Consider the following 16,916-nt stretch of genomic DNA (forward strand, 5'->3'; position numbering starts at 1 on the left):
CGTGAATATCCTGTACAAAAACCCAGCAGGCGGCCGTAATTAGATAGAAAATCAGACAAGAGTCTTCTCATTAACTACAACAACTAACCCACGTTGCTGATGAAGCGTAATATATATATATATATATGGCACATATATACATATAAATATGCACACGTGTGTAGAGATCTACGAATATATATGATGTGTGTACACTTACAAGTGGTTCTTCCCACTTGTAAATCTCTCAACAGACACATGTAGATATGTCATGTATTTTGCATGTATGGATCACTATAGGGATTAATCAATTTGTATTTCATAAGAAGGAGATAATAATGTAGCAATTGCAACGCTAGAATTTGTTTTCTAAGGATACCAACTTTCCTCATTTTTCCCATGATAGAAAATTGACTTTTTAAAAAGCCACTTTACTCACATAATGTCACTCCGTTTGCTTAGATTATCTCCTTAAAAAAAAAAAAAGATTACACACATATTTCACTTGTTTATCAGTATTAAAAAACACACTTAATGAGAATTGTGGGAGAAAGGGATGACGCTCTGGTTAGATATTATTCCATGGTGATACTGAGGTGCTGCTAAAGTATATAATTTTACTCTAAAATATGTTGATTTCTACTTATATCACTCTAAGAAAGACAAGGAAAACTGAGCCAAAGCAAGTGTTCAGAAACCAAGTATCTGCAAGTTTAAGAAATGTACTTAGGTGTTCCTCCTGTAGAAAACCAAGTTCAAAGATTCTATTTGTATTCAAGTCATCTATAAATGACCATGTTCATATTCTATTCAATTAATATAAGAAATAATTTTAAGTGTCTACTAAACTCAAGAGTGATATTTCTGCAACCATATTTGTACTGGAATCAAAATTGACAAATGAACTTCCAAAGAAGCCATTTTCCATAAAAGTCTGTTATACTTATACCTAATCTTGATTCTCTGATAATTTTATTGGCAAGATAGAATACTCCAATTTGCAATTACTTGAGCTAGGCTTAGGGTTTTATCTGGACATGGGGAAGAAGAGAGCTGTTGTTTTATGTCATCTAGAATGAACACCTTTTTAACAGGTGTGCTCCTTGCTAGGGAGAGAACACCTTTGTTGAGAATAAAGTAAGTAAATTATTCAGGCTCATATTTTTCACATTGCTCAATGAGATGCTTATACATGCACAGGGAACATGTACTAACTACAATAGTTGTGAGGTCCTGTCTGCTTGCAAACATGTTTCTATGTGTTGCTGTTTGCATTCCTCTCCAAATTGCTCAGACTTTAATTAAAATCTCATAATGTAAACTATTATATATAAAAAAGAAAATTTCCTTGAGTTATTAAGATTCAGAGGGATAAAAGTAAAAAAGAAAAATAGTCCTTTATAATCTTTTAAATCATATAGATCTTACAGATGCTGTCAAATTACAGTAATCCTTAATGGCAAATGATATAAAGGTTTATTAGATGCAAAATACATGTATACATTATCTATGTGTTTTATGATAGCAAAACTCAATATTGCACCCCAGATGGCTCTCACCTCTTTTTCTTCTTCCACTGGAAGATTGTATCATTTGGGTGAATTTCATTTCCATGTCAATTTGGGGGTAATAATAATAATAATAATAAACCACCTCCCTTTGTGAATTAATATAAATGGAAATAACAGAAACTCCAGTTTGGAATGACATGATTTATGTGTGTGATTCTTTAATATCCAGTCAATTTGAATAGTGATGTTTTTATATTCACAGTCAGTTGAAGATGCCAATAACAGCGGCATGAATCTATTGGACCAGTCTGTCATTAAAAAAGGTATGGATTATCTCCCCAAAGCAGAGCAACTTTTATTGTGCATTAATGACTTTATCTTTTCACTTTGAGAAAATTATTTATTCTACAAGACACAAATTTGTGTCCAAAATGATATGGCTCCAGTGATTGACTTGACTGACTGTATGGAAGTGGGAGTTGGGTTGGAAAGGGGAGAGGCTAGAAGGGAGGGAAGGAAGAGCTAGGGAGGGGGAGGGGAAGAGATACTATTGCCATTTTCCTGACCATATATTCATCTAAAGAGAATGAAAAGGACCTCAAATATATTTTTGCAATTCAGCTCCTGATTAGGTTTTGTGACTAGCTGGGAAATACTTATTTGAAAAATATGCAATAATTGATGCTTGAGAGGCAGTGCCGCAGTCGCTCACATTTTATCTTTTCACTTTTTTGTAATTCTTGATCTCAACTTAGAATTTTAAGGAGGTGAAGATTCCATTCATGGTTTTATGGGTTGTTATTTTCCTATTGTGCCAAATGTGTTTACTAAATGCACACATCCCAAGAAACAACCAATGCACATTTAAAAATCTTTATACATACATATGCATAGATGATTTAATGTGACTGCAGAATCACCCCATACTGTTAAAGGGCATGTGATATTAACAAATGTTTGCAGTCTCTCGTACAGCTGTAAGCAAAATAATTAACTAATTAAACTAATTAAATGTAATTACAATAACTCATTTCAGGCGTATTGCAGCTGCTTTTTTTTTTTTACTCTTCTCTTACACTCACTGGGAGAATGTATGGCGATTAGCCTGCTGCAGAAATATACTAATGCCACTCACACACCACAAATTTAGAAACTCTAATGTGTAAACAGTAAGATCTTTAATTATCAAAAGGACTGCTATTCCAGGATATGGTGTTAATGTCAATAACGCCTGGTCTCAGTAGTTTATTATTCATTTGATCCAAATGAAATTCAGAGTCTTTACAAGAAAGGATTCTCTGGGAAGCTATAAAACGTTTCAAAAGGCCAGAACATTGAAAGGGTTATACAATACAGATTCAAGATGGGGTGTTGTATTCCACATTTTCCTTTTCTTTTAGAATGGCAGAGATAACACATCTTAGCTATGGGGAAGAACAACTGCTCTAGAATGAAATAAGGAAATGTTGGAATGAAGACATGTTATTTAGAATCTAGATGTGGAGTATCAGAATTGGGTAGAAAACTGTGTATGTGAAGTGCTGTTTAAATTTTACTTCTTTCCTTTATTTAGTTACTTTGGTTTTCTTTTGGTTGGCTTTCTTTTTAGTCTGCATGTTTTCCATGGATACTTGGACTTGGGATGCCGCAGTTTTTGTAAAGCATGCCCCCTTCTTTGACAGCGAATCTCATTGTTGTCTCTTGGGTTTTCCCTTTGGTTAATTGCAGAGTGATTTGTGGAGGGAGTTTTCCTGGTTTTAAACTTGTATCTGTGATAGTAAGGTATAGTCTTTCCCAAAGACTTGCTTTTGTTTGATTTGGACTAACTAGGTTTTGTGTGTGTGTGTGTGTGTGTGTGTGTGTGTGTGTGTGTGTGTGTGTGTGTGTGTGTGTGTGTGTGTAAGGAAAGAATACTATCTACATACTTTGGCCATAGGCACATTTGCCATTACTCTGGTATAGTTATAGCATGTGGAACTACATAGGGCATATGAAACACAAATAATAAGAAATGTAATACAGCCTCTGAAAAATGTATAATTAAAGTTTTCAGCCTAATGTAGCAAAAGCTATATATCACAACACGTTGTATTTTCACTTATATAAGGGATAGACATACATTAATAAAGTATGCATGTAAAAATGAGTGTCTTAATGAATAGGAAGAATCAAGGATAACTTTTAAAATATTGCTTTAAAGTTGCTGGTTTTTATAAACTGGCACAAATTTATACTTAAATGTTTTATGCTTTACTTTCTGACAGAAAATAAAACAATCATATGTTATTACACTTACATTCCAACCTCTTGAATTTAAATTTATTTGTGGAAAAAATGCAAATAAAATGCTGTCAGCTCTATTGTTCACATTCTTTAATAAATGCTGCATCATACTCAGTACAGAGAAAACCTTTTGAAGAAAAGCTAAAAGTTTTCTTTTTAATTTTACATTCACAATAGAATTAAACAACCACTTGACACTCAGTTTAAGAATTACCCACCCCCTTCACTCTATTCTTCCTCCACTCTTTTCTTCTCTCTTACAATCTCTGACTCCTACCCCATAGCCTTTAAAAGGATGTGTCCATCAGGTTAATTGTGCAATAGAGTGGGTAAAAAAGGTGTGTCTCTGAATTGGCTATACAAAATTTCAATAATTGGCAAGGGACAGAGTTGTTTAATGTATTTGCTAATAGACTTTTTGAGGTTTCCATGAATAGTTTAGCTCATGAAACAGAAGGTTTATCAGAAGGGCTTATCCAAGACTGGATATTTTCTAGGATTTTATGTTTAGGAAATCATGAGAGATTGGACTCTAATCAAGCTGAGTATTTTGCACTCTCAGTCTTCCTAGAATAATGGTAGTTTAAAAATATTTTTTATGGGGAAATTAACCTATCCTATTTATCATTTCTGTTGATGCCCTATCATAGACTCTAGGCTTGCTGCTCTCTTGTTATGTTTGCTATCTGGGCTTAGTTGACATTTCTGAAGTAATTTAGTTAAGAGGAAATGAGTTGTTCCAGTAGAGAGAGCAAACGAGTGGAGTGAAGGTAGCCAGCGTGATAAATGGCTCTTTCATTTGAAGATCTCCAGAGCTCGTTTAAGGCTAATTTTCTGTATTAGCCCCCTTTGAGCTATTAATGCAATAGGCAGGGACCGTGGCCCCTCATCTCTGAGCTGCCCCATTAGAGCTAACATTAAGCTGCCAAGTCTGAACTCCATTGTGGGAGGGGGGGGGGGAACGATAATGAAAGGTGCTTTTTAAACTCTCCTAATCTAAACTGGCAGAGGGTGGTTAATACGATTTGAAGGGGGCTGGTCAATGAGCAATCAATAAAGTAATAATGAGAAGGATGCGGTACATTAACAGTCTAAAAATCCAACGAGACATTAAAAAATCATTCTTAACTCTTAGTTCCATTAAGATTAGGAAGGTGGGGGGGGGGGGGGAGAGAAGTTCTGCTTATAGAAATGATCACTGCCATCATAACACGTTCACAAGAGGTTCAATTCCCCTTTTAAAATGCTTCAGTATTCCGAACTCCAAAAACAATTTGTTGGATACTCCGGACCACGGAAATATGTCATTTGATACCCTGCAAATTCTGACGTGTTTTGAACTTTTCCAAAGTTCAAATTTTATTGCAGTGGTTCATCGTCAATCCCTTTCCAATCTTTCTCTTTTTCTTGCTGAAAAGCACCCACGATTCCTTCCCCCTTCACACCATAAATCGTTGCTTTCTTTTTCTTTAATAAGGAAAAAAAAAATGTAATAGAAGCCCTTTGAAATGGGTTTGAAATGATGAAGACCTAGATTCTAATTCTGCTCCTGCCTCTGACCAATTGTGTGACTGTGGACTAGTCATTTAATTCTCTCAGAAGTCCCATGTCCTCTTGAGTAAGGGAAACGTTTCGCTTTCCTATCCTGCCTTAAAGGGTTGTGGTAGGCATGAAATGAGGTTTTAGAAGTGATTTGTAAAAAGTAACTCACTAAAGACGGCTATGGTATTTTTACATAATTGTATGAAAGCACATTATTTTATGTAAAGGTAAAAGCACTTCAGTCCTTAGATGGTTTTACAAGTGTCCAATACCTTCGAAAAATACCTCCCCCACACCCCATAGTTTTGTTGTTTTGTTTTGTTTTTCCGTCGCTAAACCGGACCGCAATAACCACATTCTCAAAGCAAAAAGATCGTATTACAGCCACCGAAGTAATGAAATCACAGATACCTGTAGTGTGAAACCAGACGTATGCACCAGGTTTCCTTCTGGGGACTTAGTTTTCTCGGGAAAGTAAGCTCTCCCCTTTAGGCAAAGATCCTTCCCAGTATCACGGAAGCAGAATACAATTTTGTCCTAGGGAGGAATAGGAAATGCTGAGGATATAGGAAAAGGAGGGAGCTGGGATGTGAGTAACCATTTCAGAAAGGGGCTGACTCTTAGGGAGACCTCCAGAGAGCCAAGTCCATCTAATTTTTAATAGCGAAGACTTCTTTTAGGTTATTTTTCTCTTGCTAGGGGGCCTCAAACTGTTCTATTCTAATACACCTTACTCCTCTACCCCCAGTATTAAAACAGGGTACAACTAGAATTCGTTTAGACTTCTCTGTCAGCCAGGTGAACCCAAAGTAAAGATTCCAATTAATTAATAAACATTAAGCCCCCACTCCGTGCCAGGCACTGCAGTAAGCGTAAAGTAATAGTTATAATATGAATAATATTTTCTGTGGTTCATTTGAGTAATATTTTCCTTTGACTCGCTCCCCCTTCTTAAAAAAAAGCGTTGGTCACTGTAATGAAATATTGATTGTTTAATGAACGCTTCCTCTACACCCCCCCCCCCACTCCCTCTTATGTGAAGAGAAAGTTTTAGATTAAATGAGTTTTTGTATTTTCTTAATCTTGAAGTTGCTTGTGCAACCCAATAGAGAGCTAGGGAGGGGGGAACCACTCGGCTTTAATGTATGCACAGAAAATTGTAAACATGTAAAGAATTGAAAGCTTCACGCTGAGTTTTGCTATGCTCCATTTCTTTACCATTTCCTGCTGTCGTTTTAAACCTATCTCACTCATCTAGAGATTCGTGCGCTAGAACAGTATGCTCATAATTACTAACAAATCAACCGGGCATTGTTGCTCTGTCGGTTTATTGATAAGCTGAGAGGAAACGGAAGGAAAGAGACAAAAGAGAATAAAATATTAGGTTAATCAGGTTCAAACAAAGTGGGATGGAGTGTAGGCAGGTGATAATAGAGCAAAGAATTTGGAAGAAGAAAGCCTGATTTACGGAAGTGGGAGAGAAGTCATATTCAACAGAAAGGGGTAAAATCGGAAAGAAGTTTGGAGCTATGTGTGAGGGTTAGAGGAAACTATTCTGATACTTGAAACAAATTAGAAACTAGAAATAAGACAAAACAAAACAAAACAAAACAAATACACTTTTTTTGGTGCGTTTTTTTGTTTGTTTGTTTGTTTCTGGGTAAATGAAGCCACTTCATTCATTAGGCGCTTTTGAAGGCTGATTAGATCACTAGTATTTAAATGCTAATATATATGCATAGATGCACACATACCTTCTTGTGCACACGTGGGAGGTAGTGAAATATATTCCCCAAAGGAACTGACTCTTGTCAGGTAAATCAGGTAATTAACAATAGCTAAATTAGAGGGAAGGTTATAAATGTCTCTAGAGCTATGGCTTTCAAAGAGACTATCTCTGGAAACTCCCAAATGTAGTAATAGCATAAGTTTCAGGGAATTTTAAGATATCCACGATAGATGTATTTCATGTCCTATAGAAGGCAAGATGTGAACTTTGGAGAGGTGAGGTGGGGAGAAGCACCATAAAAGAGGGAGTGGGATATTAAAAGCCCACATTTCTCTAATGATAATTTAATTGAAAATGATGGAAAGATGCATCAGGCAAAAATAAGTTTTCATATCATATATTACAGCTCATGTTAAATTTCACAATTTCAAGTCATTTAAATTTTTCAAAAAATTTGAGTGCTTCAAAGGGCAGAGAAAATGATACTGAATAATTGTAAGGTTGAATATTTCTTCTTTTGAAGTGTTCCTAGAGCACTTGTTTGTGTTGCCTTGGGGACTTCATAGGTTATGTGTCTCTCTGATGCATTAAAATAAGTGTTGTTGTCCACATGGAAGTATATTAAAGTTGGTTGTTGGTTGGAGGAATAGAAAGATGGGTCATGCCTGACATAGTCTTTGGATAAACTGAGTGACTTTAACTTGGGTCACTTCAAAATTTCAAATCTCATTTGCAGACCCAAGAGTGTTTTGATTGGGCCATTCTCATATGAAAACATTCATGACCTAGAAAAAGTCAGAGCCTTTGAGAAAAGACAATCATTCAGAATCCATTTAGAAAGCCAAACATTGATGAATCATCTCTGTTCTCTTTCAATCCATCAATCAGTTGGGATAAAATTTTGTATTCTGGACTAATTTTAGTGGAGACGGGTGTGGAACAGAGAAGAGAAAGTAGAGAATCCTTCTTTAAAGTATGCATAAGATTTCCAGTCCTGAAAAGTCTGTGTAGCTCTTAGTTCTACTCTCTAACTCTCAAAAGCCCTTCCTCATTGTTGGTCTAGAACAGAGACTAGATGGATTTGCATGAAGCAAGTCTGTTATTTTGGGATGTCTTTTAAGGCTGTTACAGAGTTTTCATTGAAAAGCTCTCTGGTAGTGAGCAAGAAGCTATAACAATGGTAAATTTCTGCTGTACTTAGTCTGTGCAACTGAAATTATGAAATTGTCAGATGGCATAACATATTATGATTCTTAACCTCAGGTGGTATAAAGAGATAGACAATGTGGAACAAGAGGATAAGGCTAGGGTACTCCTGGGGTCCTAAATTTGATCAGGGGATGATTCCCTTTCCACATAAGTTAGAAGTTTCAGGGGTCATCTTAAATTGAGCATACTTTAACAAGATACAGCACGTAAAGATATCAATTCAAAGAAGATGCCTGCCTAATAACATGCAAAGAGGGATGGAGACCAGCCAATATAAGTTTTTGGAAGCAGGAAGTCTGATCATTAAACTTTTCCTTATCTTCTCTTCCTTCCCTTTCCCCATTACCTCCCCAACAATCTTGCTTAAATAGCAAGAAAATAAAAATGTGATTAAAAAAATTAGCCCGGAGAGATGGAATACACCTTTGTTGCAATGGCAAATAGCTTTCAGGTCATATTAACTGCTACATAAACCATACCTGGAGTATGATTAGTTATCAATTACTTGCTGAAATGAAGCAACCCCAGGAAGGCCACCCCCTAACAACATAAAAAATGAAAGTGACTGGCTGATTGATTGGAGCACCTGTTGTAAATCCTAACTCCTCAAAACAATTATGAGCTAGCTATTTAGATTAATTTGCAAACATAACTCATGTCACCAGGGGAACTGTTTTCACTTAGAATCTAAGTCCTTTGAATTTATTTCTAGAGCTGCCCCTGTTTTGATCCCCATTTTAAAGAATCTTTACAGTTCTTATCACCCCAACCCAAATTTCTACCTACAGCTGCTTTTGTCCTGAATTGCTAGGCCCAAGAGCCACAGTCTCTATTGTCTCTATTATGGTTTAGGTTATAGTGAAGAATAAGAGAGTTGCCTCCAAATGTGGATTCTCTCTAAGAGAATGTCTTTTTTTTTTTAATTTCACTCTCAAGAAAAGATGCCTCCATTATCTGTTTCCTTAATAAATAAGGTCAGAGTGGAAGTGAAATTTGCAAAATCAGTAGCAAAATAATACCTTAATCCATTTGGATTTTGATGATTTTTCTAAAGAACATTATCTGCCCATTTGATTTTACTTTTTAGGTGGATAAACTAGACTACAATTTTCTGCTTCCTTAATGTAGTTTGCAGGAGGAAAGTGAAGGAGGCTGGCACATAGATGTAGGCCTCAATTTCTTGGCTACCTTTATTATATGCTTTATTATTTTTAATTTTTTTCTCCAGTTCCGGTTCCTCCCAAATCTGTGACTTCTCTGATGATGAATAAAGATGGCTTCCTGGGAGGGATGTCGGTTAATACAGGAGAGGTGTTTTGTTCTGTTCCTGGTCGTTTGTCCCTGCTCAGTTCAACTTCAAAGTACAAAGTCACTGTGGGGGAAGTTCAAAGACGACTCTCCCCTCCCGAATGCCTGAACGCTTCTCTCCTTGGTGGAGTCCTGCGAAGGTAAAACTCTTAGCAACCTATGTGTTCCCTTCACCCCCATCTCCCCTCATGCCATTATCCCACAGAATAAATTTACAGACAAGTTGTTATTTTTGCTCCGGGTTGGGGAGGGGAGCACAGAAGGCAAAGACTAAGAGATATCTTCCGGAAACATGGAAATGAATGCTAGGTACCAAGGAAGTAACTCAGGCGCGCACAGACAGACAGACAGACAGACACAGAGACACACACACACACACACACACACACACACACACACACACACACACACAGCGCTGAACAATGAAATACTCCCAGTCAGACCACAGCACTGCAAGGGTGCTCCTTTCCCAGCCCCCTGTCTCTTTCTCTAGGAATGATTTTGGATTTCTGCTTTTCTCGTTCCTTCCTCTCTGCACAGTACCTTAATAATTTCTTTCCCTTCACCCATGACTCCTTCGAATAAATTAAAGGTACTTTTATTTTCTGGACAAAACAGTGACCTGTTCCTGTCTATGAGCTTACTTCCTGGAGTCCTTTGGATCACTTACTGCTTAGAAAGAAGGGGAACAACCTCAAGGATCCCCTTTGAAAATTGGATGTGGAGATGCCATTTAACTCAATTTTCAAGGAATCCTAAGGGGGATTATTACTCTAACGTCTGTTGACCCTTAATAGTGACATATGAAACTTTTTCTCCAGTAGCTTATTTCATTCAGCTGATCAGAGTTGCCCCTTAATGAAATACTTAATGAAAACAAACAAACAAACAAACAAAAAAACCTTTCCACAAACGGCCTTGGGTGCAAAGGAGGCTCTGTCCTTTTCTTGGTTTTCTGTTCATAATAAAGAGAAGAGAGAACTAGGTAGATTTGGTTTCTTAGGATTCTCTCTCAATACGTTGGCGCAGTACTATTTGTCTTCCTATTAGTGATTACTTTCTTGTCCCTTTTACCTTCAGTTCTCTTTGATTCAAATGTAGTGGGAACATAGATATCTCCCAGCAACTAAGTTTAGGAGTTCCTTTACAGGTTTTAGTTTGTCATGCAGTTGTCCAACACCAACCTATGTACATACATGCATAACATGCATGTGTATAGATAAGTAGAGTGGTAATAAGACTGCCATTTACTCTCCTCTTTCCTAGTAGAGGTACCCTTTCTCCCTTTCCTTGATTTGCTCATCTGCTACTCCAGCAAATGCACTACCTTATCTATGTAGGGCATTTGCCTTGATTCCTTCACAGGAGAATGAGGCTAGATAAGGAAAGAGAATGGACAGGTAGATGATAAAGGTTCTGGACCTCTGCCATTACATACTGTTTGTATATTGTCCACTGCAGTAACTTATTTAAAAAAAAAAAAAAAAGCCTCTGTGTGTGTGTGTGTGTGTGTGTGTGTGTGTGTGTGTGTGTGTGTGTCCCTCCGCATGTGCAAGTTTTACCTTCTCAGGACTAATATTAGTACCTACACACTAATGATTCCCATCTGCTATCATTTGTTCTTCGGAGATAAAAAAGAAAACTACTCAATTTTTAAAATGTCCTGTATTGCAGAAATTAAGCAAACCTCAGCAAACAACCAAAAGGAAAGGGGGAAAAAATGTGCTAACCTCAAGTTAAAACCTCTTCAAGCTCCAGTGGTCTTTAGATTGCTAAGTCTAAACTTTGTTTCAGGAACACTCTGAGGTTAATCAGAATGTTAATTCTTGCAATTTCAGAGCCAAATCGAAAAATGGGGGGAGATCTTTGCGAGAAAGGCTAGAAAAAATCGGTTTGAATTTACCCGCGGGCAGGCGCAAAGCCGCAAATGTCACTTTACTCACCTCCCTGGTGGAAGGTAAGCAGAGAATTGCAGTTCATTTTACAGACTGGCTGATCTTAACTATTTCGGTGATAGGCTGACATTTTACAGGTTTCGTGATTAACTGGAAATCACTGCAATTTTTGTGCCACTATAACTCAAGCATCACATTAGATGAGACTGCAAAGATACTTTAATAATGGCCAATGGGTGCAGGAAATTTTTCATAGAAGAGACTGAAAGTTTATTTTTCTAATCAAAGAACTGGAGAATTTAAATCTGAAAGAGACCTTGGAGGTACCTAGTTTTATCTCCCATCCCATGCAGAAATCTCATCTACAGTTTGTAACTTTTGCTTGATGTACTAACTGTATTCCAACTGTAGCCTTCAGAACAACCTGAGAATTTATGGAGGAATACTTATTTACTTAGGAAATAGTAAGTTCAAGAATCATATCATTCCTTCTGTCCTGGCATATATAGATGATCTTGAACACATTACTGCCAAAATATAACTTAATTGAATTCACAATTCCTTGTGCATCTAGAAGAAAATGGAAAAGAGACCAATAATACTCTTGGATTAACCATCATTCACTTGCCATAATTATTTGCATTCTACTTCACTCCTTAGCTTGGTTTTGGGTAGCCTGCTTGTGTTGTACAATAAGTAAGATGGTCTACCCAATCCAAAAGGAATAGAGTAAAAATAAAAATCAATTTGTAAATAGAAAATGGATATGAAATCCATTCGAATGATGCTAGCAGGAAGCAGTTTGTGGAGTCCAATATATGCTTTGTTATAGAGGCTTTCCAAAAGCAAAGTAATGAGCCTGATGATTTTAAACAGTTCCTTATGGACTCAGTTTCATTACTTTATAGTCACATCAATTTTGGGTGTGGATAAATGCTATAAAAATGGATGCTTTGGTTATTGTGACACTATATCTGCAATGATTAAGTACTACTCACTCAGATATTGAAAACAGCCTTGCATTCTAACTTCTCATTGAAAGTGTTACCTGTATTAAACACTGTCTCTAGACAATTATCTAGGTATTTATGGACCTATCTCAATAATAATATGGATTCTGAATAAGCAAGATATTTCATTCAAGTTTAGGTACTTAGTGCATCTACTTAGTGCCTCCACTGTTCAAAGAAGGAAGGAAGGAAGGAAGGAAGGAAGGAAGGAAGGAAGGAAGGAAGGAAGGAAGGAAGGAAGGAAGGAAGGAAGGAAAGAGGGAGGGAGGAAGGGAGGAAGGAAGGAAGGAAAGAGGGAGGGAGGAAGGAAGGAAGGAAGGAAGGAAGGAAAGAAGGAAGGAAGAAATGATCAAGGTGTCATCAGCAAATAATTTAGAAGTGAGTTTCCCAGTAGAGTGGAACCGGAAGTCCATTGAAATGTCACCACTTGGTTAGCAGTACTCAAATTGATTAATTTGTTAGTCTATTACGGGAACTCCCTTCTTCCCCCTCCTCCTTCCCACCCCTTTAAGTGACGTTTAAAAAGTAAGTCACTTATTCAAAATAATGTGGTTGTGGAATTATTAGACATATCTGTTTTGCATGTTCTGAATCTTCCTCCAGAGCACCCGGGGCGGTGCTTTAAAGGGTTTTTTAATGCTTTATTCTAAAGGGGCTGCGACAAAAGCTGCTGGAATCCCCCTAGAGTCTTAGTTTTCTCCAGCTCCCAGTCTTCTTCTGGTGGCAGAATGTACATCAGTGAGAGTTTGATGACACAAACCTCTGGAGGGTAGAAACCTGAAACCTGACTAGCAGGGGAAGTGACAATTAGAATTAAATTCGGAATAATTATTTCTTTCTTGAATGTATGTATGCATGTATGTATGTATGAATTCTCTTTGGCCGCCTGGGGTTTTTGCTGTGTGGCGAGAGGATGAGGAAATGGAGTGATACTTGGATTTTTAAAAAGGGGCACTGATAATACTCTGGAAAGAGGGAGGGAGAAGGACTGAAGGAAGGAGGGGGAAAGAGTCTGATTGGGCTCTCCGAGTTTTTAGCCCTTGTGTAGAGATAGCTTCGGAACACAAATTATTACCCCTGCTTAAGACAAAACTCGGGTTACCAGGGACTCCGAAATTTACTATTTAGATAAGACTAGGCTCAAGTTCACGCAGAAATGAGGTTCAGAAGTTGCCCTTGGGGTGGGGCGGAGATGGCGGGGGTGGGGGGGAATGGGGAAGACAACAGAAACACTTCGTTTCCCTTTTGCTTTAAGAAAAGAGGTGCTAGCCTTTCATTCGCTCCTGTTTTCAAAATCGCAGCTTGCCTCTTCCCTCTCCTATGTCCCTAGTGGGGAGGGGAGGTTGCTGATCTTTGCTATTTCCTTGGGCACATTTAGGGTTTCACGTTGATCGTGGCTCAATGCTTGTCTTTTCAGGAGAAGCTGTTCATTTAGCTCGGGATTTTGGGTACATTTGCGAAACTGAATTTCCCGCCAAAGCTGTTTCGGAATACCTAAACCGGCAGCACACCGATCCCAGTGATCTGCACTCCAGAAAGAATATGCTTCTGGCTACAAAGTGAGTGTCACTGTTCCCCAGTCTTCTCTCGTCACAGTCTCCTAACCTTTAACCTTTTTAGCTGACGAATTAGCGCCCCCTCCCCTTAATCTCTGAATAGTCAAAGGATTTTCTCCCAGAAAGCTTTCTCTAGTTCCATCACTTTGTAGGGCTTGTGTGGCACAGTTGTAACTTTGGCTTTGTGGGATGCTGATCTAGGGGTGGGGCAAGTTGAAAAATTTTAAAGGTACCAACCTCATAGGATATATTTCCTCCCTCCCTCCCTCCCTCCCTCCCTCCCTCCCTCCCTCCCTTCCTCCCTCCCTCCCTCCATCCCTTCCTTCCTTCCTTCCTTCCTTCCTTCCTTCCTTCCTTCCTTCCTTCCTTCCTTCCTTCCTTCCTTCCTCCCTTCCTTCCTTCCTCCCTTCCTCCCTCCCTCTTTCCTTCCTTCCTTCCTTCCTTCCTTCCTTCCTTCCTTCCTTCCTTCCTTCCTTCCTTCCTTCCTTCCTTCCTTCCTTCCTTCCTTCCTTCCTTCCTTCCTTCCTTCCTTCCTTCCCTCCCTCCCTCCCTCCCTCCCTCTCTAACTGTATAGATATAGACAAGATACTTATCCTCTTTGAGACTGGTGGTAGTGATAAGACCATGTGTCAAGAGCTAAAGGAGACTTCTGTTTTCATCTAGCCCAACCTTCTCATTTGACAGATGCAGAAACTGAGGTCCTAAGTGCATAAGTGACCTGCTCAGTGTTATATAATTCAAAATAGAGCCAAAATTCAAATCCATATCTGGGACTCTTTCCAGAGAATATCTATAATAACTACTTCAAAAGATTTTTGTGAAATAATGAGATATCTAGAAAGTTTTTCAAACTTTTAAGCACTATACAAAATATCATTTAAAAAAACATTATTCTTTCCCTCTCAGCTTTTCTTTCCTTTCTCTCCTCCTTTCCTCATCTCTCCTCTCATTTCTTTCCTTTCTTCCTTCCTTCCCAATCCCTCCTTTTCAACCTATATCTCTGATCTTGGGTGTATATATGAGACAGAATTTAAATACTCTGAATTTATCTCTGGCATCACTGGCATTTTAAGAAAAATTGCATCTATGCTTGCTTTGTGTCCCTGTTGTTCCTTAGGTTTCTATATGTGTATTGTAATATACAAATAAACATGTATGGATACATGCATGGTATGTGTATAATGTACATGTATATACATACATCTATAATTACTATGTTTCCAATGTTACTGTTTGTCATCTTCCACAGACTTGTAAAATTTACTACAACTCCAGAGGGGAAAATAGTAAATCTATTGCTAAATTTAGGTCTATAGCTCATTTGAACTTTTACAGTGGGTTTTCTATTTATTTGATTTACTCCTGTCTTTGGCTTCTGTGTCATATTGTTTGGTGTTTTATGGTCGGCTTAGGCCTTCAGTGGCACAGCTCTGCATGTTCTCGCGCGTTTATCTTGCAGGCACGGCCCAAACAGTGATCATTTATTTAGTGCTCTAGGACGCGGTTTGCTCCGTTGACAGCGTAATTTAAAGAAATATATGGAAGGCTGAAAAATCATTTGCTCAAATTTGTCCAGATGTTTTCTAGACGTGATTTGAATTTGATTGCCCCTTTCCGCAGGGTCAAAAGATATTAATGTCCCAGAACTTTAATTGCTTACAGACCCTGGTTTGGGCTTTGAAGATTTAAAATGTTTGACTCTTTACCATTTGTTCCTCCAAATTCAAAGTTTCCTTTTTGGCACTTTGATAATGAAAAAGAACTGAAGGAAAGACTGTAACCATTGCCCCCATCAAAGCTTGTCAGGGATTTGCCACAACTTTGGGCCAATCACCTAAGAAACTGTAGGCATCTATCTCATTTTCTTTATCAAATTGCTCGTCCCCGGATTCACTGGGGGAAGGGACTCCTCTTTTTATGGAATCCCAAGACAGTGGACCTCATGAATTTGATGCTTTGTAGGGAAGGGGAAAGGTCCTGGGAGATAAGAAGAGGGGTCAACATTGAAAAGGGAAGTGGGTACCAGGAAATTATGAAATAAGTAAATTATTTTTCTAAAGTAATAATGATGTTTTTAATGACTTCATTTGAGACAGAGTAGGGTTCCAGGGCTCCCCCAAAGTCTTCTCTTTTTTTCCCTCTTTGCCCTGGCAAAGTCAGGGGAATCAAATCAGAAGGGGCTGCCTTGATTTCACTTTTTTTTTTGCAGCCTAGCCATGCTAATGACCTTCCTGACTTCTTGAAGTGTGCGTGTGCATGTGCGTGTGCGTGTGCGTGTGCGTGTGCGTGTGCGTGTGTGTGTGTGTGTGTGTGTGTGTGTGTGTGTGTGTGTGTGTTGTATCTTAGATTTAATACTGAGCCTATTTCTCACTCATGGCTATGGAAGAAAGGGTCTCCGAAAACTGGGGAAATTTGAAGGAGAAAAGGGAAGAGAAAGAGGTGTTAATATATTTTCCCTTTCTTCAAAGTAGGGGGGGAAATGCCCCAAAGGCAAACACTTTTTCCTGGTCAACCACCCGGAAGGGACAAGCCTATGGCAGAAATGTTTTATAGGCAAAAGCCAGATTGCATTATAGCTCCCTTTTGCTGTCTCTCTTTCCTGCCCAATTAATTTAAATGTATAAAGTCTACTAAGATTCGAGGGTCTGCTAAATATGATAGGCCTCCCTATCAGGAGTTTTTATTGTCAGATAGGATATTCCTCATTAAAATATTTCAAAAAGGGGAAGACATTTGTTTCTCCTCTGTGCCCCTGCCCAACCAATCAAAACAAAAAAATTTTCATTTTTTTTTTTTACCTTCAGGGCATAGTATAAGATGTACTTCTTTTTTAGTCTGACATCCTAGTGGATATGGGCGGTTGCTTCATTTTCCCCCCTTGTTATAGGAACTAA

General features: G+C 38.2%; 1 protein-coding gene across 9 annotated transcripts in view; it reads left to right on the top strand.

Annotated features, from left to right (window-relative positions):
• The window catches only part of TFAP2B (transcription factor AP-2 beta), a 32,721-nt gene that overhangs the window by 9,913 nt on the left and 5,892 nt on the right, over window positions 1–16,916 (top strand). For all 9 annotated transcript variants that reach the window (XR_008916568.1, XM_016431128.2, XM_007484078.3 and 6 more), the window contains 4 exons: window positions 1,753–1,813; window positions 9,482–9,701; window positions 11,400–11,518; window positions 13,884–14,025. Coding sequence is in view for 8 of the 9 variants with exons in the window: in XM_016431128.2 (XP_016286614.2) it covers window positions 1,753–1,813; window positions 9,482–9,701; window positions 11,400–11,518; window positions 13,884–14,025 (542 nt within the window). In the remaining variant the exon portion in view is untranslated. The remainder of the gene's footprint in view (window positions 1–1,752; window positions 1,814–9,481; window positions 9,702–11,399; window positions 11,519–13,883; window positions 14,026–16,916) is intronic.

The sequence above is a fragment of the Monodelphis domestica genome, chromosome 2 (assembly GCF_027887165.1).
Source record: "Monodelphis domestica isolate mMonDom1 chromosome 2, mMonDom1.pri, whole genome shotgun sequence".
Taxonomy (NCBI): domain Eukaryota; kingdom Metazoa; phylum Chordata; class Mammalia; order Didelphimorphia; family Didelphidae; genus Monodelphis; species Monodelphis domestica.